This window comes from Myxocyprinus asiaticus, chromosome 20 (genome assembly GCF_019703515.2).
Source record: "Myxocyprinus asiaticus isolate MX2 ecotype Aquarium Trade chromosome 20, UBuf_Myxa_2, whole genome shotgun sequence".
Lineage (NCBI taxonomy): Eukaryota > Metazoa > Chordata > Actinopteri > Cypriniformes > Catostomidae > Myxocyprinus > Myxocyprinus asiaticus.
Window position 1 is genome coordinate 35,732,990 of NC_059363.1, and position 26,778 is coordinate 35,759,767.

At 42.1% G+C, this 26,778-nt stretch overlaps 1 protein-coding gene across 1 annotated transcript in view; it reads right to left on the reverse strand.

Moving 5' to 3' along the window:
* LOC127411220 (60 kDa lysophospholipase-like) overlaps positions 1 to 17,641 on the reverse strand; it is a 164,278-nt gene extending 146,637 nt beyond the window's left edge. Inside the window, exon 1 of the mRNA XM_051646627.1 lies at positions 17,603 to 17,641. Within this exon, the coding sequence (XP_051502587.1) occupies positions 17,603 to 17,626 (24 nt within the window). The 5' untranslated portion in view covers positions 17,627 to 17,641. The remainder of the gene's footprint in view (positions 1 to 17,602) is intronic.
* Between the last annotated feature and the right edge of the window lie 9,137 nt (positions 17,642 to 26,778).

Genomic DNA, 26,778 nt, shown 5'->3' on the forward strand with positions numbered 1-26,778 from the left:
CAAACCCCATAGACTGGACAACCCTCGTATACAGCATCCCAACCCGTGGAGGAGGCATCTGCCTTGCAGCGACACACCTGTCCCAACGGAACGCTCGACATCTGTTGCTTGGCGGGTCTGTTCCCATGGAAGCACCCACGCTTCACTCTGAAGAGACAGAATGCATGTGTCATTGGTTGAAGTCCCTTTGTGGAGTTCATCCAGCACTGAAATGGTCTTGCATGCAACATGCCCAGGGGAATGACAGTGGAAGCCGTGATCATGAGCCCCAAAAGCCTGTGAAATGTTCTTGCAGGGAGAACGCTTCCCACCCTGAACATTGTTAGACTCTGGCGTAATGACAGAAACATGAGCTGGAGACAGGTCCGCCTGCATCGCCCGCGAGTTCAGCTCCACTCCTAGAAACTAATCTGTTTCCCTGGCAATAGAACACTCTTGTCTAGGTTTACACACACCCCTAGATTGCTCAAATGGCTGAGAACGACATCTCGGTGCTTGGCAGCCAAAGTCTCTGCGTGGGCTAACACCAACCAATCGTTGAGATAATTCAAAACACAGATGCCTTGAAGCCTCAAGGGTGACAATGCTGCATCCAAGCGTTTTGTGAAAATGCATGGTGCCAGTGCAAGTCTGAATGGAAGGATGCAAAATTGGTACACTGTAGGAACAGTATGTGTGTTAGGAATTAAATTAAACTACCCACATTCTACGTCATTATTATGTAAGGAAGTTTATAATGGAATTCGACAACCATTATAAGAAAGATAGATTATTATTAGATTATTTGTCTGAATAAAATTCTCCACCATTAGAACTGTAATACAACGTCTTGTTGTATCCGCTCACAATTTATATTTTAAGGAATTAGCTTTAATAAGGAAATTATGATTACTTAACTTTTTGGAGTAATATTATTCTCAGGGCTTATTGAAAATAATATCACACATATTTAAGGTATAGCTTTGAAGCAAGATCTTTTAAAATCAAGTGACGAGATTATTTATCAAAATATACCACTGTCAAATTATATTTGAATACAAACAAACTTTATTGCAATTCTAAACATAAGAACTAATCTAAGACAAACAAACATGAAACAGGTTGGTGAGAAAAGTGACAGAATGTGAAAGAAATTATCAATAAGACAAAATGAACTTTATGGAGTCTGTAGACAATGCATTAAGAACCATTTATCCTTCTTTGAGTCTAAATTGATTTGCAATAGGATTACACAAAGTCTTTAAATAATACACCAGCACTTTCAGCAAAAGTCTGGAGATGTACTTGTCTGTCGTTGTGTTTCCTTGCTTTGCTCGATTCTTTGCATGGCTTGGTTCTTTGGTTCTTTGTAGAAAGTTAGTTCCATCGATGTTTTGGACTCCGTTATGATCATGGATAGTTGTTCAAATTTAGAGGGTTACTTTGTGTGAAATGTTCATGGATTCCTTTTTAGCTGCTGTTTGCAGAATAATGATCACGATGTCTCATGACCTAATGAGTCTAGTTTAAGTGTAGCAAATTGATTTATATCGAAGGACAAAACAGAGTGTGATTTAAGCCTTTCCCGGGGTTTCCAAGGAGTGTGTTATCTGACTTTTATTGCCCGTAACCTCTGCCCCTGAAATGGTGGGGTTTTCTTTAGAAGCACGAAATTCTCAAGTCATATGCTATCTGGACAAGTCCCTTTTGTTCATTTTATTGGCCAGATTTGAGCTTCAGCTAGATTTCTTGGTGCCTAGTTGAGCAGAGTCTTTTAATTTATGATGTTGAGGAATTCCTGGATTAAATGTTTGGGTTTTCTAGATTCAAGTCATATTGCAGCAATTGTTCACTCTTCTGCACCTAATATCCTACAATTTGGCTTTGGCCCCGAAAGCAAATCTTCAGAAACGCCCTTCAGCTGCTGCCAAGCTGACAGTTGGGCAGACAGAGGAATTAATGCGTGGCTCTTGCCTGCTGCGTGACCTGTAACCACTAGATAGCACGCTTGGTTTACTTTTGGTGACTGCCCCAGAACCAGCGGCACAGCGGAGGATAGCTTTTGCTCCTCCAATACTGTGGAATTTGATAATGTTTTGCCTTTATTGTATTTAGGCATAAATGATGAGTGCCCTGAAATGTATCTACAGCAGGGACACTGACAGAATAATCATTTTCCCTAGTATTTTAAATGGGGAAAAGTGTGTGAACATTGGGGGGGATGTTTATTTGAGAAAACTGGTTTGCCACAATGACCCAGCATTCTTTATGGGGGGACAACATGTGGTGCTTATTTTCACTGTGTTTTGTGTTTTGTCTCGAAACCTTTGGTCATGGAGACAGAGGCCAAATTCGATCAGGCAATTATAAAAAGCGGTCACTCTAAATGTATTTACAGCAGAGAATGCCAGATAAACCATCTTCCCTAGCATAGAATGGAGAATAATGTGCAAACATGGAGGGAATTGAGAGCAAGCAGGTTCACCAAAATGGCCTCAGCATTCTTTATGGGGGGACAATGTGTGGTGTTATGCTCACTGTGTTTTGTGTACACTTGTGCTTGATGAACATCAAATTCTGTTATGCATGTCTCGAGACCCTTGGTCATGGAGACAGAGGCTGAATTCGGGAAGTGTTTTTTTTAATGTTAGCTCCTCAGCAAGCTGCAGGGGAAAACTGAACCATACTATGGTTGTCAGATGTTCGAGGCATGTACAACGGCGAATTCATCCCGATACTGACCGAAGGGCAAACAGGAGACAAACGCAGTGAGAGAGAAAGGCAGACGCTGCTCCTCCATTGACTTATTCATGTGCATTCCAGAACAACAGAAAACTACAATAGGGACAAAGGGGCCAATTTGTTCACTTTCAGCGACTAATTCTCTCAAACAGCGTTATTTAATGGCGAATGGTATCTCTTTTGCATGCTTTGTTCATCAGAAAATGGCCGCCGAGCTAGGTCTCAGAGCATGTCCGATGAGACTCGTGCTTTCGCTCAGGGGGAGGGCAACAAACACGAGGAATAATCTGATGTCTGTTCGCACTCCAATCCTCTCAGACACAAAGTCAAAATCCCAAACGGCTCCCGCACACGGAGCTCCAAATCTGGAGGCCGTGGAACTGGAACAAGTAGGGATAACGCCTCGTGGTGAGAAATTGCGAGCCTCGAAATAAGCCCCTGTCCCCATCGGACATTTGTAATGTTTGGAAAAACCCAATTAAAATTTTACACTGTATAAACGGCGTCCTTAAGTGTTTGCCACTCAAAAGGGAGAATTAATAATCCTCGCTTTGACGTGAGTCGTTAGAAACAAACATGGGCTTAGACAAAACTGTGCACTAAAGAAAGAATATCTGACTCCATGGTGCGAAAGCGAGTGCCTTTATGGAGCCTGTGATGTAGCTCCCAATGGGTGTCACTTAAGCGCCATTATCCAATAAATTGACATGATTGTGTAAGGGCTTCAGACCATGTGACACTCAGGTGGTGTCCCATAGCGCTCATACGCAGCTCGAGTTCCTACAAAAGGGAACTGAAAGTTTGCTGCAATGATCATGTAGAACTTTTCTTCACTATTTGAGATACTCGACTCCTGTGCTTCAGACATATTCTCGAATGTCAACAACCTTTGAAATGCCCTTGTCACTCAACAGGATCAAAACTAGTGCCAGAGCATCTGTGCTTACAGGCTGCATGAACAATTTGTCTGTTTTTTTTTTTTTTGTTTTTTGTTGTTTTGCTTTGGAGAGAACTTGCTGATTCACTGAATTATGATGATATGGTTAACATGTTTAGTGCCAAGCCTCATTGTCTCCCACTCTAGGCAGGACAATACATTGAAATACACTTTATAAAGACTTATTGTATTGCACTATTAAACGCTTGTTTGATTTATGTCCTGGATGTGTATGGATTGAACTGTGATTAATGTGAATTAAAATTTTACCAATGTGAATGGATTAATTTGTTTTCCACAGAGGATACAGAATGGACTGGAAAGTTGTAGTGCTCAATGAGGATTAATTAAAAGGTTCAAGTGTTCACCTGTGGTTGTATGCCTACAGTAATATGAACACAAAATTGCTGTAATTAATGCAGACGTCCATGTGAATGTAACTGTTTTTTAACACTCAAAAACAGCACTGACAATCATATTCTGCTGCTGTGTGACCATGGCCCACAGTTGTCATGGTTTTTGACATGCCTTTAGTTTGTATTTTCTTGTATTTTATGTATGGTGAAATAAAAAACTTTGGGAGAAACCAGGCTCAGCTGGGGGAGCCAGTTCCCCTCTGGCTAATATGAAACTCTAATGAACTAACAGAAGATTTTTGTGTGCAGTAAATATACGGGAAATAAAACTGATCAAGTGGTCTTGAGTATATATATATATATATATATATATATATATATATATATATATATATATATATATGAGAGAGAGAGAGTTAGCAAACACTGACAAACACTGTGACAGACTTGTCAAGTCAATGAGCAGAAATGCTGCATGTAGCTCTCATTAGAGATTCTTAGCAAGTCATTATTCTTAGGCAGTTACTTTGTGTAAAAACTGAATTGTGGGTGGGGGAAGGTCATGAGACGTCATTACACAACTGAGGGATGGTGTTTGTGTGTGAAGTTAAATCTTTCTTGGTTCAGAATTTGTTCTGACCAGCAAGTCAAGATGATCCGAGTTTATCTCACTGTTACTGTTGCAGCAGTCTGGTCCACAGGTTTAATTTATTTTTTTATTTGAGTGTGTGTATGTGTAAAAATACTTCTGATATTAAGCCTATATGATAGATGCTGTTATGTCGATACAGTATTCTCTGAAATGCTCTTTACATTTCACTCTCTCTTTTTTCTACTTAGGCTCTGTCTTCAGTACCAAAGTTCATCAGAGCCCTTCAAATATATTTAAAACTAAAGGAGAGAATGCACAGTTTGAGTGCCTTCACAGTATATCAAGCTACAATACGATACTCTGGTACAAACAAACCCTGGGCCATGGATTAACATTAATGGGACTTCTCTTTATCCAGTCTAAACAAGTAGAGAATGATTTTAAAAACAAAATTGAATTGAGAGGAGATGCAACCAAGAGCGTTTCTCTGATCATAAAAGATCTCTTAAGTAATGACAGTGCAGTCTATTTCTGTGCTGCTAGTCTACACAGTGATACGGATAGTCAAACCTTAATACAAATAGCTCTCTGGTCTGTGCCACTGTCACAGAACTAACCACATCAGCTCTGTTTGATTTTCTGCCAGCATTTGAGGTACTGTTCATTGTTTTAATAGAAATGGTTGTTTTTAATATATTTATTTAACTGGGGGTTAAAGTATCAAACTCTCAAATATGCACCTAATAAGGGAGTAAAGTTGTACTATTGTAGTCTTGCTGCATAACAGTGAGACTGTTTGCATGCACACCATTATTTCTAGAAATGTATAAGCAAACCCAAGTGAGAACAGAACACGCATCACCACTATATTTGAGCACTATATTTGACAACTATCAGGGTTATGCACATCCATACAAATTTATACAAAACAAGCTTCCCCCCCAGCATCCCAGAACAGTAGAGGGAGCCCTTTCTCCATTATTGCTAAATTACAGCAGCATTTAAATAAATGCATATTTTTCAAAGGATTTACACTTTTTTTTTTTTTTTTTTTTTTTAAATATAGGATTGCATTAAAAAGCACATTTTTTTAAATGTTATCTCAGTTTAAATGTGTAAAACACATAATAAACTGAATAAATATTCTCAAAAAAGAAAGAAAAAAGAAAATAAAGGGAACTTTCAAAAAGTATTTTGTATTTAATTATATTACTGGAACAGTAGGGGATAAAAAGAGTAAACCATTGCTATTTTTTTTTTTTTTTTTTTTCCTTTGCTCATACATCCTTTTTAAAAGCTATCTATACAATTAGTTGAACTAAATAACTCACCAACCCTTGTTGTCAGTGCCCACAAGATGACCTCACTTCCTACTGGAAGTGACACCTGTATCTATTTCATAGCAGTATTACCTAGCACATAAAGCAAACATGACTGGTACTCTTCTAAGCGTTTCTATTTCTTTTTTATACCTTGCAGGTAATCCTGCCTAATTGAAAAATTTGTATTTACTGTATTGCTTATATGCATACTTTTGTTACACAGACTACATAGAATACCTTCTGCTTTTGTAAATACATAGATTTAATGCATGTATTCTCTCGAATTACAGCTGTCTGTCTCGGTACAACTGTTGTCCAGACACCCCGTGACCTCATAAAAAGCCAAGATGAACCTGCTGTGATCATATGTAAACACAAAATACAGAGCTATGAACGTATTCTGTGGTACAAACAGGAAATCATGGGCTTTAAGTTCATGGGATACCTTAATCTTCAGTATGAAAACCCAGAGTCTGAATTTAAAGGAAAGGTTGAATTAAAGGGAGATGGAAGAAATAATGGCACTCTCACTATCAACACCCTCACACTGAATGACAGTGCAGTGTATTTCTGTGCAGCATATTACACAGTGCTCAGAATTAACTCTATCTGGTACAAAAACCCTCATCTGTTGTACAAGTTATCAACAGCAATTTCACTATCATTCTGCACCTGGACATGTGGGTTTTGATGCAGTACCAATAATGAAACAGATGGCTTAGCATTCTTGTGAAGCAAATTAGTTTGGGATAAACATTTAATATGATTCAGTTGCCACTTTTCCTTTCAACTTTATTCCTATTATTTTTGAACAAATCATAAAGATGCTACCACCATTTTAAAACATAATGCTCATAAACTCAAATTTGATTAATTGCCATATACAGTATGTATACCCCAAAGTGATATATATATATATATATATATATATATATATATATATATATATATATATATATATAGATAGATATACAGAAAAGAAAAATAAGTAATTGAGTAGCCCATTAAAATTACATTTTATGAGTATATAATTATACATTTATAGTAAATAAATTGTTAAAATCGTTAAGTACTTTTGTAAAGTACAATTTTAAGTATGTAAAGTATATGTATTACTTCCTCATGATAATATGCCATTTATGCTGATTGTAATAATACTACTAATAATAATCATAATAGTATTATTTATTTATATATTTTATTTATATGTTTATTTATAAATATATTATTTATTTATTTACTTATTTTATTGTATTTTTTGCTTTACAGAAATGATAATTTGATGTGGTATTGCACAAATAATGCAAAAAATCTTAATGGTAAAAATAAAAAAAGTCTTAATTTCCTTTCTTGATCATAGTGTGAAAAATTATGTTTCTTTTTCAGATTTATCCTTATTGATTTCACACTGTCATGCTTAACATGGATTTACTGTCAACACGCTTATAACTGACATCATTAGTTCTCAGATAATGATGTCATATCCCGTATCAACGACCAAAATCTTTCAGGTCAATGAACCAGTTCACACTTGGAGAAGGCTTTAACATCATTATGAGCAATGTTTTTCCTGATGCTATCACTTTATTGGAGCCATTGTATGCAATATTATTTAAACACTACAGTAGAAATACTAATTGGTGTTAACACAAAAATTATTTATTCACCATTGTTCTGCAGGTACTTCAAGTGGAGGTGGAGTTGCACAACAGCCTGACATTCTTTTGGTACACAAGCAAAATTCTGCCCAGATGAACTGCACACACAATAGGGGTGTTGACTACTGTCAGATGTACTGGTACTGTCAACGCCAAGGAGAGACTATGAGTGCTCACAAAAACCTGTGGAGATCCAGATTTTGAAGATACTGATCCAAGTAAATTTGTAGCTAATAAAAGTGTTTCTGAAAGCAGATCTTTCACTGTGAAGAATGTACAGTCTGATCTTAGTGCCATATATTTCTGTTCATTGAGCAAACACAGTGTGTCAAACACTGGAGAGATATGTACAAAAACACCTTGCATATTTTACATAAAAAATAAAGAATTTACAGTCCCAAAGGGAGCAGTCTGTCACAGCTAATCAGCAACCTTTCATGTAATATATTTTCTAGATTTGTATAATGCAAGCCAATGAATTCTTATCAGTGGTCACATTACACCTAGAGTCAAAATATGCTTTTCTTAATATATTTCTGATAATTCATGGACAAAATAATAACGATGGGCTGTGATTTTGAATTATAATTTTAATTGCTTATATTTAATTTAGTACAATTAATAAGATATAGTGGCCCACTGAGTGCCATTGCTTTAGACAACAAAAATACATTTAATTTAAAGAAAGATAGCAAAGCAGACATTTCAAGCAAAATATTTCTCAAAAAGATTTAGATTATGTTTTACATTTAAAACACTATATGCTTTTAAAAATGAAAAGAAACAGTATGTAGATTGGTGTTCAAACTTGTGTCCATAATAGGATCAACTTCACCTGTTGTCACCATGCTAGGAGACCAGTGTGAACCTGAAGGGAACTGACTTCATACTTCCACCAAAAATAACATTGGGGCCATTTGGTTAAAGGTGATTTTAAAATTGGAAAAGAAAAGTGTTGTAAGTTTTGAGCAAAGGTCTAGTAAAATTTGCAGATGCCACTAGGTTTCATATTGTGATATACTGTATGATGCAATGATATTTATAAATGTAAAAAATTTCTTAAATGTCCAGATCCCATTTGGGGCCTCTGTACATGTCCTCAGTGCTGGATAGTAAAAGATTACATGTAATATGAATTACATAATAAGATTACAAAAACAAGTACTTTTAATTGGATTACATAACATTTTATAATGTGCGTAATCAGATTACAGTTAAATTTTTATGGATTACATGATTCCATTCTTAATCACAAGGCAATAACAAGTGTGTAATTTACCAACTATGCTCTTACATTTAAAAGAGACGTCTGATCCAGAGCCTGTGACAGGCCTAACCAGATAGAACTACAAACATTGAAAACAATGCGCTCCAGTTCCTCATTTGACCAAATGCAAAAATACATGAACTTTAAAGAAACACGGGGGAAATAACTCAGCAATGCAATCTTTGCCTTACAAAAATTATATCCATTGAAAAAGGCTTCACATCTAATCTGAAGAAGCATTTGGAGGTTCTGCATGTTTTCAATATTTGTTTATCTGTATATGTTCTCTAAATATTAAGCATTTTAATAAATATTCTACGTATCATCTAGCTGATTGTGCATGTAGCTACTGAAATTGAAACATCCTGGTTACTTTCATAACCTCCGTTCCCTGATGGAGGGAACGAGACGTTGTGTCGATGTAGTGACACTAGGGGTCGCCCTTAGGAGCCCCAAACACCTCTGATCTTTGAGAAAAGGCAAATGGGAATTGGTGAGTGGAATTTGCATGCCACTCCCTCGGACATACGGGTATAAAAGGAGCTGGCTTGCAACCACTCATTCAGGTTTTGTGCTGAGGAGCCAAGACAAGGTCCCGGCCATTTCAGCGGGTGGTTCAGTGTTGTGGCAGGAGGGACACAACATCTCATTTCCTACATTAGGGAACGGAGGTTACGAAAGTAACCAGACTCACTTGACGTTGTGTCGATGTAGTGACACTAGGGGTCCCTATACAAAATGCCACAACTAGCTGAACTGTGTTATGTGAACTGACGGTGTGAGACGTGTGCCTCATTGCCAGCACACCCGGCCATCACGTAATCTCCCCCAACACTCTTATGAGTGTTGTACGGTCCCCTGCACCTCGGGGACAAGTCGACTGCCCAAAAAATGGGGACCGGCTGCCCCAGCCGCAGCCTCTTCTCTTTCTTCTCCCCAGAAGGGGTTGGTGAGCTCTACAAACACAGCGACTGGGGGCAGAGGGGCCTCTGCCCATGGAAGATGTGGGTTCACAAACGGGGGAACTGTCTCGCGGAAGATACATCACAGGGTTACATATGAGCAACCAGCACATGTGGAGCACCTACCCCAGTACAGGGCCAAGTTAGCACACATACTGGGCTGGCAACGAGTTTCTCTGCAAACTCCGCAGGATCCACGACTTCGTGAACACAACTGGGGGTAAAAAGCACAGGTCTTCACCTCCGGGAGCAGAAAGGCACTATATGCAAGCGGTACACCCGGCCAGCTGTCTCACAACTTACCTGCTCATACCTGACAACACACGGGACGAGACCAGCTCAACCCGGAGATTGTAGAACTTTGCAAAGGTATTGGGTTGCCCAGCCCACTGCTCTGCAGATGTCTGCTAAAGAGGCGCCATTGGTCAGAGCCCAGGAGGCTGCCACACTCCTAGTAGAGGGTGCTCGTAGCCCCAAGGGGGCGGCTTGTCCTAGGTGTAATATGCCAAAGCGATGGTGTCAATGACCCAGTGGCCGATCCTCTGTTTGGAGACAGCACTCCCTTTCCGCTGTCCTCCAAAGCAGACAAAGAGCTGCTCAGAGCATCTAAAGCTCTGCGTGCGATCCACAGCAACGACAAGGCTGGGTCTGCCTCCTCCTGGGGCAGCGCTTGCAGGTTCACCACCTGATCCTGAAATGGGGTCGTGGGAACCTTGGGCACATAGCCCGGTCAGAGTCTCAGTACCACGTAAGAGTATCCCAGACTGAAATCCAGGCACATGTCGCTGACAGAGAATATCTGCAGGTCCCCTACTCTCTTGATGGAAGTGAGCACAGTCAGGAGGGCAGTCTTCAAGGAGAGTGCCTTTAGCTCAACTGACTCCAGGGGCTCAAATGGAGCTCCCCGTAGGCCCCGAAGGACCACGGAGAGATCCCATGAGGGAATGAGGTGTGGTCTGGGAGGATTCAACCTCCTCATGCCTTTAAGGAACCTGATGATCAGGTCATGCTTCCCTAAATACTTACTGTCAACTTGTGGTGCACCGCCATAGTGGCCATGTACACCCTCAAGGTGGGGGGGGACAGCCGCCCCACCAGCCTCTCCTGCAGGAAGGAAGCACCGACCCGACTGCACATCTCTGGGGGTCTTCGCATCGGGAAGAACACCACTTAGCAAACAGACGCCACTACAAGGCATACAGGCGCCTCATAGAGGGAGCCCTAGCCTGAGTGATCGTGTCTACCACCGTTGGCGGTAGGCAACTTAGGTCTTCCGCATCCCGTCCAAGGGCCAGACATGGAGATTCCAGAGGTCTGGTCGCCAGATGGCCCCGTCCCTGAGAAAGTAGGTCCTTCCTCAGGGGAATTCACCGGGGGGGGGGCTGTCGTGAGGAGCATGTGCTCCGAGAACCAAGTCTGGGTGGGCCAGTAAGGTGCCACTAGGACGACCTGCTCCTTGTCCTCCCTGACCTTGCACAGCGTCTTGTGCAGGTAGGCTCACTGGCATACTTGCGTAGCCCCTGGGGACAGCGCCTCAGTCAGGGCATACCAGAGCAGGCAGTGGGAGGATTCCCGGAAAGTGAACAGGTCTACCTGTGCTTGACTGGATTGACACCAAATCAGCTGGACCACCTGGGGGTGGAGTCTCCACTCTCTCCTAAGCATGTCCTGCTGTGACAGCACATCCACCATGCTGTTGAGGTCGCCCGGGATGTGAGTAGCTTGCAACAACTTGAGCCACTGCTGACTCCAGAGGAGGAGATGGCGGGCGAGTTGCGACATGCGACGACAGCATACGCTGCCTTGGTGGTAGATGTACGCTACCATTGGCATGTTGTCCGTCCGGACCAACATGTGCTTGTCCTGGATCAATGGCCGAAGCCTCCGCAGGGTGAGCAATACTGCCAGCAACTCGAGGCAGTTGATATGCCAATGCAGTTGTGGCTCTGTCCCAAGCTACACTTGGAGGTGTCTGTCGTAACCACGATGCTCCTGGACACCTGCAGTAAGGGGACCCCTGCCCGCAGAAATGCAAGGTCTGTCCAAGGGCTGAACAGGCGGCAGCAGATTTGCATGATGGCCACACGATGTGCCCCACGGCACCATGCCCATCTCGGAACTCGAGTCTGAAGCCAGTGCTGAAGCAGTCTCATATGCATCAACCCGAGTGGCGTGAGCGCCGCCGAGGACACCACATGCCCAGGAGCCTCCAAAATTGTTTCACTGGGACCGCTGTTCTCCACCTGAATGCCTTCAGACAGTTCAGCACCGACTGTGTGCGCTTGCTTGTGAGGCGCGCCACCACAGAGACTGAGTCTAACTCCATGCCGAGAAAAGAGATGCTCTGAACCGTGGAGAGCTTGCTATTTTCCCAGTTGACCCGAAGCCCCAGCCGGCTGAGGTGGCTGAGCACCAAGTCCCTGTGTGCACACAACAAATTCCAAGAGTGAGCTAGAATGAGCCAGTCGTCGAGATAGTTGAGGATGTGGACACCCACTTGCCTTAGCGGGGCTAGGGCTGCCTCTGCGACTTTCGTGAAGGCACGAGGTGACAGGGACAGACCGAAGGGGAGGACTTTGCACTGGTACACCCGGCCCTCGAAAACAAACCACAGGAAGGGCCTGTGTTGAGGTAAAACTGAGACATGGAAGTACGCATCCTTCAGGTCTACCGCTGCGAACCATTCTTGATGCCGGACGCTCACTAAAATGCGTTTTTGCATCAGCATCTTGAACGGGAGTCTGTGCAAGGCCCGGTTCAGTACTCACAGGTCCAAGATTGGCCGCAACCCACCGCCTTTCTTTGGTACGACGAAGTAGGGGCTGTAAAACCCCTTCTTCATCTCGGCAGGAGGGACAGGCTCTATCGTGCCATTCCGTAGAAGAGATGTGATCTGCGCATTCAAGGCAGCGGCATTCTCGCCCATCACCAAGGTGAAGCGGATGCCGTTGAACCTGGGCAGACGCCTGATGAACTGAATCATGTAGCCGAGTTGGACGGTCCTGGTCAGCCACCACGACGGGTTGGGGAGCGCAAGCCATGCCCCCAACCTCCGGGCGAGGGGGACCAAGGGAACAATCGCATCAGATGTACCAGCGGGTGGGGCCTCACGGCAGGGCGGAGCCTGAGGCGCCATGTGGGGGGGGCTCGAGCCCTGAGCTCGTGGCCGTGCTGAGTCTGGGGACATCGAAGCACTTACCTACCTCCGTATACCCACCATAGGACCAGGATGGGGGAGGAGGGAAATCGTCCTCATGGCCTGTTGCAACCGTCCTGGCGTGGGTGCAATTGTGCTACAGCTGGGGGCCCACCTCCGGAGCGCCATTCCTGCTATAAAGGTGCGGTACCCTACGGTCATGATAACGATGGCCGTGGACACTGAATGTGTGACCCAGGAAGTGAGGAAACTTCTTGAAAATGTGGGTACCGCAGCCCTTTGGGCGTGTGGCAAAATAATAAGAAAAGGAAAACAAGGATTCTCCTCCTGGCCCTCCACCGGGGGATGGAGTGGTCTGTTTACCAGCTCCAGGTCTGTAGTGGGTCTCCCTGGGTCGCCCATCCCAGGGGTGCTTCAAAGCCTTCCTCGGGTTCTTAGCAGCAGGCTGTGAGATGGGTGGTGTCTGCTTCCTGCGGGTGGCTCCACGCCAGTGCCAGCCTCCTGGGGAAGGTTGCAGTGGAGCCGGTGTTGCTGCCGCAGTGGGACGCCCTTGGTGACGAGCAGACGGGGTGCTGGATCTTGATACGCGCCGCGGCAGGATGTGCTGGACAGCCTCCGTCTGCTTCTTATCTGCCGAGAACTGCTGGGCAAAGTCCTCGACGGTGTCGCCGAATAGGCCAACCTGAGAGATGGAGGCATCAAGGAATCGTACCTTGTCAGCCTCCTTCATCAGGTTGAGCCAAAGGTGGCGCTCCTTGACCACCAGGTTGGACATTGCCTGCCCGAGAGACTGCACCATGACCTTCGTTGCCCGCAGGGTGAGATCGGTCACTGAGCGCAGCTCCTGCATCAATCCTGGGTCAGAACTACCCTCGTGCAGTTCTCTCAGCGCCTTGGCTTGGTGCACTTGCAGGAGAGCCATGGCGTGCAGGGCGGAGGTGGTCTGTCCAGCAGCACCATAAACCTTAGTCTCCAGTGACGACGTAAGCCTACAGGCCCTGGATGGGAGTCTCGGACTGTTCCACCAGGTGGCAGAGTTTTGCGGGCACAAGTGCACCGCAACCACCTTAACCACCTGGGGAAATCGCTGAGTACCCCCTGGCAGCCCCACCATCGAGGGTATTGAGAGCAGAGGAGCCCATAAATTGGGTCTGGGCAGTGAAAGGTGCCCGCCAAAATCTCGTGAGCTCATCATGCACCTCTGGGAAGAAAGGGGTGCGGCCATGCGGCCATGTGTGGCGCTCTGAGCCCAGGAACCAATCATCGAACTACGAGGATTCAGGGGGAGTGGAGGGTTCCAGCTCCACGTTGGCCTGTGAATGTGCGACCAGACCCAAAGGTGGGAGCCCAGCCAAGTCCTCAGCGTCAGACTGGACGAGCCTGCTCTCCGATGCTGCGATTGACAGCTCATCCTCTTCGCGAGCCCCGAATGAGACCGCGGACTCACCCTGAGACGAGCCGGCGGTCTCATCCCAGAACTCTACCGAGGCGAATGAGCATGCTGGGGAGTGTGAGCTCCGTGGGGGCATACCCGGCAGAGCGGCTCCCACTGGGGACCCCAAATCTTCCCCAGTGCTAACCGATGCGGCCTCAAACCCGTAGGTAGAAGAACCGCGGCGGGGAGCCGCTGGGGTGGCTTTCCCTCTGAGGAAGGAAAGGCGCAACCGCAACGTTGCCATGGTCATGTTCTCGCAGTGAGGACATGACCAGTCCACGAACGCTGTCTCTGTGTGGGCAGCGCCCAAGCATGTAAGACAGCGATCGTGGCCATCGGAAGCGGAGAGATAATGACCACAACCAGGAATTATACACAAATGGAAAGGCATCTTTAAAAAGACGCTCTCCGTGAGTGCCACTCTTTTAGTAGGAAAATATACTCTTTTATTAGGAAGAATATACTCTTTTAGCTGCTGAAGCACCCAGGGGCATTCTCTGCACACCTCCGGTGCAAAAGGGGGAGAAACCGCTGTAATGCGCCATAAATCCAACATCTTTTGAGGTGAATGGATCGGCAGAGGAATTCAACTCGCTGAAACACAACCGCTCGGCTCCGAAGAAAAAATCTGAATGAGTGGTTGCAAGCCAGCTCCTTTAATACCCGTATGTCCGGGGGAGTGGCATGCAAATTCCACTCGCCAATTCCCATTGGCCATTTCTCAAAGATCAGAGGTGTTTGGGGCTCCCAAGTGTGACCCCTAGTGTCACTACATTGACACAGTGTCGAGTGAGTGACAGATAGGGAACACTCAATTGCACTGCAAAAGCAATGCAAGTCCACAAAAACCCACAGGGCATTTGGTTTCTGTTTTAAATTTAGTTTCTAAATTAATGCACAGGTAAATGCCAACCTGTTTCTATTTGCACCCTGCATTACAAATAATGTATTTCAAATTTCAAATGTGTCGGTCACATGCAACTTTTTTGTGTTTTTTTTTTTTTTTTTTTTTTGTACCATGCAATGCACTTTGGCTCATGTGTAAGGATTGCAAAAAAGTGCCTGTCTAAGGTTAAAGCCAGAACTTCTCATGAATAAAGAGGATCTCTAGAGACATTCGTAGATCATATCTAAAGACATTCTCTCATTATTGATTTCAGTGGGTAAATATTCCAATCACTATTCCTAATTTCCTAAATAACAACAGTTCTTTTAAAATTAAAAATACAAATATTTTCTCATTGCCTTTTGAGTAACACACATTTTTATGACCCTTATAGCACTTTTATTTTTTCCTCAGCAACTGACCATTAGCAAGTTTTCATTTGATTTTATGTTGACTTATTTTTAATAAAAGGAATGCTAATTGGTACTTGACACATTTTAAATTAATTATTGGATTTTCATAAAATGTTATGATGGGTAATCCAAAAGTAATCAGGTTAGATTACCTGAAAAGTGTTATCTAAAATATTACATAAGAGATTAAAATTTAAACAGTGTAATTTGTAATCCTGATTACATTTTAGAAGTAATCTTCTCAGAATTGCATGTCATTATCAAGTGCAACTACAGAGACATTCCTGTAAGAGAAAAGCAAAGTCATTTCTTTTCAACCATCAACACTTGTTGTCAGTGTGCTCAAAGACGATGTCACTTCCTTCTTCCCCTGCATTTATATCATAGCAAAGTCACCCACCAGATAAAGACAACATGCCTAATATCCTTCTAAGTGTTCCTATTTCGCTAATATGCCTAACAGGTATAATCTAATAATATATTTGAATATTCTAAACAGTTAAATATGTGATCTTATTTTATTTTGATACAAATGTTCTCTACAATTTTCTCTGTGTGTGTCTATTTTCTCTTATTACAGCTGTCAGTCTCTGTAAAACTGTTGTCCAGACTCCTGGTGACCTTATACAGAACCAAGATGATTCTGCTGTGATCAAATGTGAACACAAAATACAGAATTATGACCGTTTTCTTTGGTACAAACAGAACCATGACACCTTTGGCTTTAAGTTCATCGGATATCTTTTATATGAAAATGAAAACTTAGAGTCTGATTTTAATGGAAAGATTAAATTGAAGGGAGATGGAAGAAAAAATGGCACTCTGACTATCAACACCCTCACACTGAATGACAGTACAGTGTATTTCTGTGCAGCATATTACACAGTGTTCAGAATCAACTCTGTCCTTTACAAAAACCTTCATTAATAGGCTTATCAGTCAAAGCAAATTACCTCTCCACACCTGCACTTGCAGGGTTTGATTCAAAGCCAGTAATGTACACAGGAGGCTTAGCAATGCACAAGTATTTTAATTATAATTTGACTGATTTGTCTGATCCACAATTATCTTTTCAAACTGGTCATATTAAGTAGTATAGAAATAAAACACAGATTTAGTACTCCCCTACTATTTCTGTGTTTTTATCTGTGCTACTAAATATGAGTAGACTGAAGCATTGTTCAAACTGTTAGGGGTTAGTTGTCATGCAGAAAGTTGTCACAGAGGCTTTATCTTACTAACTTTAAATGAATAGTTCACCCAAAAATGAACATTCTCTCATCATTTACTCACCCTCATGCCATCCCAGATGTGTATGACTTTCAGGGCCGTGCACAGACAATTTGGGGAGCAGGTGCTCATGCAGAAAAAAGGGCACCCCTCTCACAATTAGTTATAATTAAGTTACATATAGTAGCACATCTTTTACTTACATACATATTTTTATATTTCAATATCCATACACTCATGCAAATGTTGAATACTCAACAGATTTCTACAAAATGATCACTTCACACAGAGTCGATTGTCTTTAACATTAACTATTATCAGTGTTTCCCACAGGATTTTTGGAGGGGCATGCTCCCCTGTAAGACAACTTGAAATTTAATTTCAAGTTAAATGCATCAACCTGGTGCACTTTGAGAGCAAAATTAAGAAGCTAGATCTTTGAAGATCTTTGTGCTCTGGTAAACAATTTTGTGCTCTAGTAGTAATTTAATCACAAACACATTGGTTGTGTAGATATGAATGGTGATGACACAGCAAAAAAGTCATACCAACAAAGCATGGTAAACGAGATGGAGTTTAACACAGTTCACAAATGGTCAAAACACAAAAACGACTACACTAGATCATACACTTGAGCTATCAAAGAAATGAAGCAAAAGTGGTTACCTGTGTTGAACTTGATGCTGACATGGAGTGAGAGATGCTTTGCTGAAGCAATGGCACAAAACGCTATAGATCTTTTATGTTATTATGAGAAGTGTAAAAAATATTTTCGGTTCATTATGAAACTATGGGGGGAGAAATCTTGGTAATTAACGGGAAGCACTGCTTTTTCTACATTCATCACAAGAACAGGCAACAACAAAGAAAACAATGCACATTGTGCATGATTTAGTGGTCTATAAAATAAATAACCATTCAAAATCAACAAATCTTTACATAAAATTGAAAAAGGCTGTTCTCTGAATAAATAAAATAATAAACCAACCAGTCTACCCTCCAAACTACAAAGTAGGCCCATGTTCAGTTGTAACATTTAGGCTAAGTGTGTTCTGTGTACTAAGGTGAAGGGAGCAGGATCATTCTCCTGCTTTTAAAATTAAAATTAGATGAACAGTTAAACTTTCAAATCTGAGCTTGTAAAGGCCCTGGATTATTGTATTGAAATGACAATCAGTTGGCTTGCCTACAATTACCAGTACATTTTGTGTCACGGGAGTAAGAATCGATAATTTACTAGGCTATATCTTAAAGCTTTTGCTAATCAGTATGAGCATATAAACAGTGGATGAATCATATATTTGCAAATTTTCTTGTGACGGGTGACAGGTCGGTTTACGTTTCTGATATCCAAATATGATTGACTATTAACCACGTAATGCATCTTTATTTGTTTCTGTTGCCTGACATAGAAACTAACCTACCGGAATTCACTTGCTTTTTTATTGACGACGGCATCACAACACTATTTTACACCAACGCCAGACTAGCTTGCTTGTTGTTAAGCTTAATGGAGTGCTATTGACTAAGTTAGTCTGGCTGTATTGATATGTTTTAGTAGTGGTTTAATTTCACAACAGTGACAAACAATGCCGAAGCTTAGGGCAAACACTATCGTTACCTGGCTGTCACCAATGAAGGCAGGTCAGAAAGATGTGGATGCTGCTCTGCAGGGTGCTCGATTTGCGTGCGTTAACGGTGGTGAGTGTGACAAGGGTAGTCGAAGGGGCAGGGGCTTGTGCGGTTTCGCAGAATTAGAACTCAAATGCTGTAGTTGGGCATTACAACAAGCTTTTAACTAAGAATTTATGCCATTGGCCAAATTTAAAAACTAAAATATAAAATTAGGAAAAATAAATAAACAAAAAAACAAAACAAAAAAAGTCTTGCAAAAAGGAAACTTATCTAGTCAGAGGCCAAAAGTGCAGGTATTTGAGCACCACCTGGAGTCTATCTGTGCACGTGTGTGATGACTTTCTTTCATTTTGCAGAACACAAGCGGAGATTTTTGGAAGAATACTTCAGCTCTGTAGGTCCATAAAATGCAAGTGAATGGGAGCCAAATTTCTGAAGCTCCAAAAAGCAGATATAGCCATCATAAATGTAACCCATATGACTCCAGTGAATTAATAGGCATGTGCAAGGAATAGATCAATATTATTATATTTTTTTTTAATACAATTTCATGGAGGTCAAACACACACTGCCTCTCACATGACGTAAGCATGTTGGCATGTTCACGTGAGAAATGATGCATGTAATACAAAACAAATACAGAAGCACAGTGTTGTTTACAACAGAGGAGCATAGATATTCATACAAAGATGCCTCATTTCTCTGGCTTGGATACGTCAACTGTGTCGCCATCTTGGAATGGTCAACAAGGAGAGCTGTTTGAATCAGTTTAAATGCAAGTGAATGGAGGAGATACCTCAGACCAAGCTCATTGCTCAGACTCCTGCATTAGCTGCTTTTGCATGGAATCATCACGGTCCATAGCAACAGCTTCTAATAAGGTATCTACATATGAATATCTATGCAGAGGAGGCTTTCGCGCTTACGTCACGTGAGAGGCAGTTTGAACTCCACCCTCATCATCAACCTGGCCAGAAGTGAACATTTTTTGTAAAAATGTTTTAAATATTGATCTATTTCTTATACACACCTAGCGTTTCGCTTCAGAAGACATTAATCCACTGGAGTCGTGTGGATTACTTTTATGATGGCTATATGTGCTTTTTGGAGCTTAAAAACTTTCCCATTCACTTGCATTTTATGGACCAACAGAGCTGAAATATTCTTCCAAAAATCTCAGTTTTTGTTCTGCAGAAGAAAGAAAGTCACACACATATGGGATGGCATGAGACTGAGTAAATGATGAGAGAATTTTCATTTTTGGGTGAACTATTCCTTTAAAGTTTTGAGTCAGAAGTGCAATTTCACAAATGTGTGCTTTCTCTAACAGTGGTTCTGTATGTTGGTTTCAAATACTTAGTTCAAAACCCTATTAAATAATATATATATATATATATATATATATATATATATATATATATATATATATATATATATATATATATATATATATATATGTTTTTGTTTTTGTGTGTGTAAATTCTATCCTCCAAACTTAAACTTCAATAATCAATACCATCATATTTTTGTAATAGCTGTTGAGTAAACAAGTGTTAGACTGAACAACACTGGTACAGTAGACAGTCAGGCCTCAAAAATAGAATGAAGGTGTATTTTAATTATTTTTCATAAATATCAGGTGAGGTCAAATTCAAAGCCTAACTGTGTGCCAGGAATTGCAGTAATTACAAAACCTGTGGGTTGGAGGCGCTAGTGGTCCACCTTAGTACTGTATCTGTAGAAAGCATTTTGTGGAGGTGGCATTGCTATGCTCTGAGGGATGCAGAATCAACAAAGACTGAACAAATATTACTTAGAATATTTCTCCAGCCCAAATAAACATATTCAGAGCTCTCCTTGTCTCACTAATTTGGCTCACATGTAAACTATTTACAGTGGTTAAATCCATATATTCTGAAGCAATATGATAGGTGTGGATGAGAAACAGGTCAATATTTAAGTACATTTTTACCATAAATTCTCCTCCTTGCCCAGTAGGTGGCGATATGCACAAAGAATGTGAATCACCAAGAACAAAAGAGGAATGTAAAAGTGAAAGTGATAAAAAGGACTTGATCTGTTTCTCACCAACATCTATCATATCACTTCAGAAGATATGGATTTAACCACAGGAGTCCTATGGATTACATTAATGCTGTGTTTATGTGTATTTTGGACCTTTTGGCACCGTTTCACTTGCATTGTATGGACCTACAGAGCAGAGATATTCTCCTAAAAATCTTAATTTCTGCTCTGAAGAAGAAAGAAAGTCATAGGGTACAATGAGGCACCACTTAAGGAAATTTGGCTTTTTTTCTGGTCACAAAATGTGTCAAGGTCAAAATGTTTTATTTATTTTTATTGAAAATTGATGGAGCAACATAATTTGTGTGAATATAAATAAGAATGGAAGGTTGTTTAGATTAAAATTCAGTTAAAAAAACAGGTGTCATTTTCTGGAGCAGTTCTTCTGAGTAAGCAACATCTTAATTTGTCACTCAAAAAAGCATCTAGCTGTCTCAAAATTATTTGCATTATTTGAAAAATGTTGCACTATAACTATTGCCCTGGTATCTACACGATATCACTTTAAACACCCTAGGGTCCTTTTACCCCAAGTGAGGGAGCCTTTTACCCCAGTTGTATCTCATATATATATATATATATATATATATATATATATATATATATATACATATATATACTACCGGTCAAAAGTTTTGAAACACTTACTCATTCTTTATTATAATTTTTTTTTTTTTTTTTTTTTTCACATTTTAGAATAATAGTAAAGTCATCAAAACTATGGAATAAAATAAATGGAACTATGGGAATTATGTTGTGACTAAACAAAATCTAAAATAAATCAAAACTGTGTTATATTTTAGCATCTTCAAAGCAGTCACCCTTTGCCTAGAATTTGCAGACATGTACTCTTGACATTTTCTCAACCAACTTCTTGAGGTATCACCCTGGGATGCTTTTTAAACAGTATTGAAGGAGTTCCCATCTATATGCTGGGCACTTATTGGCTGCTTTTCTTTATTATTTGGTCCAAGTCATCAATTTCAAAAACTTATTTTTTTTTTTATACAATTTATGTTTTATAATAAAATAAATTAATATGGTGGCACAATTATATTTTTGTCTACAAAACTAATTTCAAACATTTAAGCATACACCTTCAGATAAAAAAAAATTTAAGATCATGAGAAACATTTCAGTCAAGTGTTTCAAAACTTTTGACCGGTAGTATATATATATATATATACATTTACATTTACAGTGATGAAAGATGAGAAAAACATCTTGCAATTTTACAGTCTATTCTTGATGTGTTTTTTTTTTTGTTTTTGTTTTTTTTGTGGCAAGTGGGGCAGGGCAGAGCGACGACGGTGCAGAGCGAGGCAGGGATGGACACCTGGAACGATTGATCTCGTCCAGCTGTTGGTGATTGCAGTGTTGGCAGGTGAGGGATAAAGCCGCAACCAGAGCTGCAGTTGAGAGAGACAGAGAGAGAGAGAGAGAGAGAGAGATGCAACAAAGCTGTGTGTGTCTGTGTTAAGATGAAAAGTACTAAAAGTACCCCGTTAATGTGTGTTTTGCTGCTGAAAAGCAGTTGTGTTGAATGTTTTTGTTACACTGAAAAGTGCTGACAATAAAGTGCCTTATGTTGGATGTTTGCCCTGCTCCCGCCTCCTTCAGAGAGTCAAAGAACTTTGTCATATTGGTGCCAAAACCTGAAAGACGACCACGCTGTGCTGGAGACCTCACTGCTGGCTCAAGAACATGACGCCGAGGATACACGATCTGGTGGTACTGAAGTGGTTCGTCAACATGCTACCGAAAGGGATGGCTGAGCGAGTCCAGTGCCATTGCCTGGTATCGCTGACAGAGGTGTTCCAGCTGGCTGATGGCCAGGTGGGCGGCGTGTTCGGAAGCCAGTGAGTTTTTTTTTTTTCTCACTCACTCTCTCTCTCTCGCTCTCTCTCACTCACTCTCCCTCCACCTCTCCTTCCCCTAGAGCTGTTCCTGTTTCACAGAGGCAGGGAAAACCATCCGGTGCTGGGTTGGCTGAAAGGGCAGCGGCTCCTCTCCAGAAATGGGGAGGGAGTAAGGCACAGACCAGAGAGCTCCCCGGCCTGAGTCGGGCGATGGGGGTATGTGGTGAGCTGGGAGGGCCGAGCGACGACTGCGCAGAGCGAGGCTGGGATGGAAACCTGGAGTGAATTATCTCGCCCAGCTGTTGGTGATTGCGGTTTTGGCGGGCAAGGAATAAAGCTGCAATTAGATCTGCTGTCGAGAGAGACACAACGAAGCTGTGTGTGTCTATGTTGAGCTGAAAAGAACCCCGTTAATGTGTGTTCGTGCTGCTGAAAAGCAGTGGTGTTGAATGTTTTTATTACACTGAAAGTGCTGACAATTAAGCGTCTTACGTTGGATGTTTGCCTGGCTCCTTCAGAGAGTTAAAGAACTTTGTCACATTTTTTTTTATTGAATTTAAATACTTTGAATTATGTGACTCTGCACCCTATATGACATCACTTCCTTAATTTACTGCAATTATTTCATAGCACAGTCACTCAGCAGAGAGACAACAAGATTTGTTTTCACTGTGTCATTTTTCTGTGTCTTTCAGGTAATCAAATTCATAGTATTTTGGTTATAAATGGTCTCATTCAATTATGTGAACTCAGCACCTCTTTTAACAAAGCCATTTATATTTCTTCCAACAGTATCCATCCTTGATAAAACTGTAATCCAGACCCCTTCTGACCTGCTGAAGAAACAAGATTAATTTTCTGAGATAATATGTACACACAAGTGTGCAAGGCATTGATGTCATCCAGTGGTACAAGCAAAGCCAGAGCATCATGGACCTCGAATTAATGGGATATCTTGATATAGAATATAGGAACAAGGAGTCTGAATATAAAACAAGATCAAACTGAATGGAGATGGAAGAAAAAACAGCACTCTTGATTATCAACATCCTCACACTGAATGACATTGCAGTGTTTCCCTCTAGAGGGACTCGAGCTGCGTAATCGCTATGGGAACACGCCCTGAGTGTCACGTGGTCTGAAGCCCTTATACAATCACGCCAATTTATTGGCTGATGGGACTTAGTGATGCCACCAGGGAGCTGCATCACGAGCTCCATAAAGATGCTCGCTTCGCGCCATCACATCAGATTTTCTGTTCTTCAGTGAACGATTTTGTCTAAACCCGTGTTTGTTCCAACAACTCACATCGAAGCGGGGTTTCTTTGTCCTCCCTTTTGAGTGGAGAACACAGTAAGGATGTAGGTTTATACACCATAAATTTCAGAGCAATTTAATGTATAATCTTTTTACTAAATGTTACAGGGGTCTGACGGGGACAGCTGCGCTTTTCGAGGCTCGCAATTTCTCGCCACGAGACATTATCTCCACCTGTTCCAGTTCCATGGTCTCCAAATTTGGAGCTCCGTGTGCGGGAGCCGTTTGGGGTTTTTCGGCTCTGTGTCTGAGAAGTTGGAGTGTGAACAGACAGCGGTTTCTTCTTCATGATTGTCACACTCCCTCTGAGCGAAAGCGTGAGTCTTGACGGACTTGCTCTGTGGCCTAGCTCGGCGGCCATTTTTTGACGATCAAAGCATGCAAAAGAGTTACCATGTGCGTCTTGAGCCGTCGCTATTAAAAACACTGTATAGAGAATTTGCCATCGGGAGGTAAGGAATAAATTTGCCTCTTGTCCTTATTGTCTTTTTCTGTGTCAACCTGGGAGAATGCACATGAATAAGGCAATGGAGGAACAGCCTCGGCCTTTCTCTCTCTCCCCTCCCCATTTGAAGTGCACTGCGGAGGGGATCATGCAGGGACCGGTGAACCCAGCCGCAGAGCGAGGGGGCTGGAATAAGATAATATTTTCCAGCGGAGTGAAGATGAACCAACACATGGAGTGCTTCGTCGGTGCCATTTTTCTTTCAGGATTCTGTCAACTCGTTTTCTTTATCTTTAGCCCATTTGTGGACCACGCGGGTATTCTGGTGTGACAAGAGACGCACACTGCTATCTCTGCTCAATTTTTCGGTGGCAGCATGGTTGTCACTCTTTTCAGTTAGCTGTTGGATCTACACACAATGGTTTTGCAGTCCAACCAAGTGCATCGCATAAAGGAATATTTTGAGCTAATATTGGTTCCATTTGGATTTCCCTCGTTTTTCTCCTCACGGTTCGCGCTGGGGAACAAGTTGGTCAAGGCGATGGTTTTGTTCTGCGAGGATGTTTCGTGCTATTTTGGTACTACACATTGTTCCCACATTAAATGCTGGGACCGGTTTAATGTCTAACCTGTTTTTATTTATTTATTACTTTTTAAGTAAACTAATTTAGCTCAGTTTCTCCTGTAAATTATGCTGCCGAACGAGCATTGAATATTTTCAGGTTGAGTTTTGCCTCTGCCTCCATGACTAAGAGTCTCAGGGCACGTAATTTAACTCAATGTACAATAATATAGATCTACACACAAGCCTACAGGCTTGCTGTCTAACGAAGGATGAGCCCCCTTTCAGTGAGCGAAATTGGACTGTATAAATGTATCCATTTCTCTCCTATCTGCCCTTCGGTCAGTATCGGAATGAGTTCGGCGTTGTATGCGCTTCGAACGGCCGACAACCAGAATATGGTTCAGTTTTCCCCCACAGCTTGCTGGGGAGCGAAAAAAAAAAAAAAACATGCTTCCCGAATTCAGCCTCTGACTCAAGATATGCATAACAGAATTCAGTGTTCATCAAGGCACACGTGTATGCAAAGGCACACAGTGAAAATAAGCACCACACATTGTCCCCCCATAAGAATGCAGAGGCCGTTGTGCAAGCCTGATTGTGGCCAGCCCTTATAGTTGCCTGATTTAATTTGGTCTATGTCTCCATGACCAAAGGTTTTGAGACATGCATAACAGAATTTAATGTATGCAAAACAAACAGAATGCTGGGGCTGTTGTACGAGCCTGCTTGTTTTCTCAGTCCCCCTCATAATTGCATTCTTCCCCGTTTCTATGCTAGGGAAGATGATTTATTTGGCATCCTCTGCTGTAAATACATTCAGAGTGGCCGGCCTTTATAATTGCCTGATCTAATAAAGGCAAAACATTATCAAATCCTCCTCAACCAGTCTCGGTATTAAGAAGCGAAGATTCCCCTCCGCTGTGCCACTGGTTCAGGGCAGGCGCCACAAATAAGTCAAACGTGCCCTCTAGTGGAAACAAGTCATGCTGCAGACAAAGGCCATGCATTAATCCCTCTGTCGGCTTGGTAGCAGCTGAAGGGCATTTTGAACTGGGTACTTCGAATGATAAAGCACGGCGGATTGCATCCCATTCTGGGTTTGAAATGCTTAAATTTCAAGTTAATGAAATGTCAATTCAGAATGATAATGCAAAAGCAAATAATGTCACAAGTGCAGCCGGGGGACTGGTTTGTGACAATAGATTTGAAGGACACTTATTTCTATATTCAGATTGTGCTGAAGCACATGTGCTTTCTCAGATTCGCTTTCAGGGCCAAAGCGTATCAATTTTGCATCCTTCTGTTCGTACTTGCAGTAACACCACACACATTCGCAAAATGTAGGGATGCGGTTTTGATGTGCTTGAGGCTTTAGGGCATCCGCGTTTTTAATTATCTCGATGATTGTTTGGTGCTAGCCCACTCAGAGACTCTGGCTGACCAACATCAAGAGGTCATTCTCAGCCATCTGACCAATCTAGAGCTGTGTGTAAACCTAGACAAGAGTGTCCTGTTGCCAAGGCAACAGACTCTGTTTCGACTTGCTAGATTTGAAGATGATGCAGGCGTGGCTGTCTCCAGCTCATGTGCTGTCATTTTGCCGGTGTCTAACGGCATTCAATGTGGGACACATTCTCCCTACGAGAACATAATCACGGCTTCCGCTGTCTTTCCCCTGGGAATGTTGCATGCGAGACCTTTTCAGTGCTGGATGAATTCCACAAAGGGACTTCAACCACTGACGCATGCGTTCCGTCCCTTCAGAGTGACACGTCGGTGCTACCAAACACTGTTACTATGGAAACGGACTTGCCTTCTGCTGTCGGGCATTCCGTTGGGACTGGTGTGTCACCGCAAAGCTATAACGACAGATGCCTCCTCCACGGGTTGGGACGCTGTGTATGAGGGGCGCCCAGCCTACGGGGTTTGGATGGGC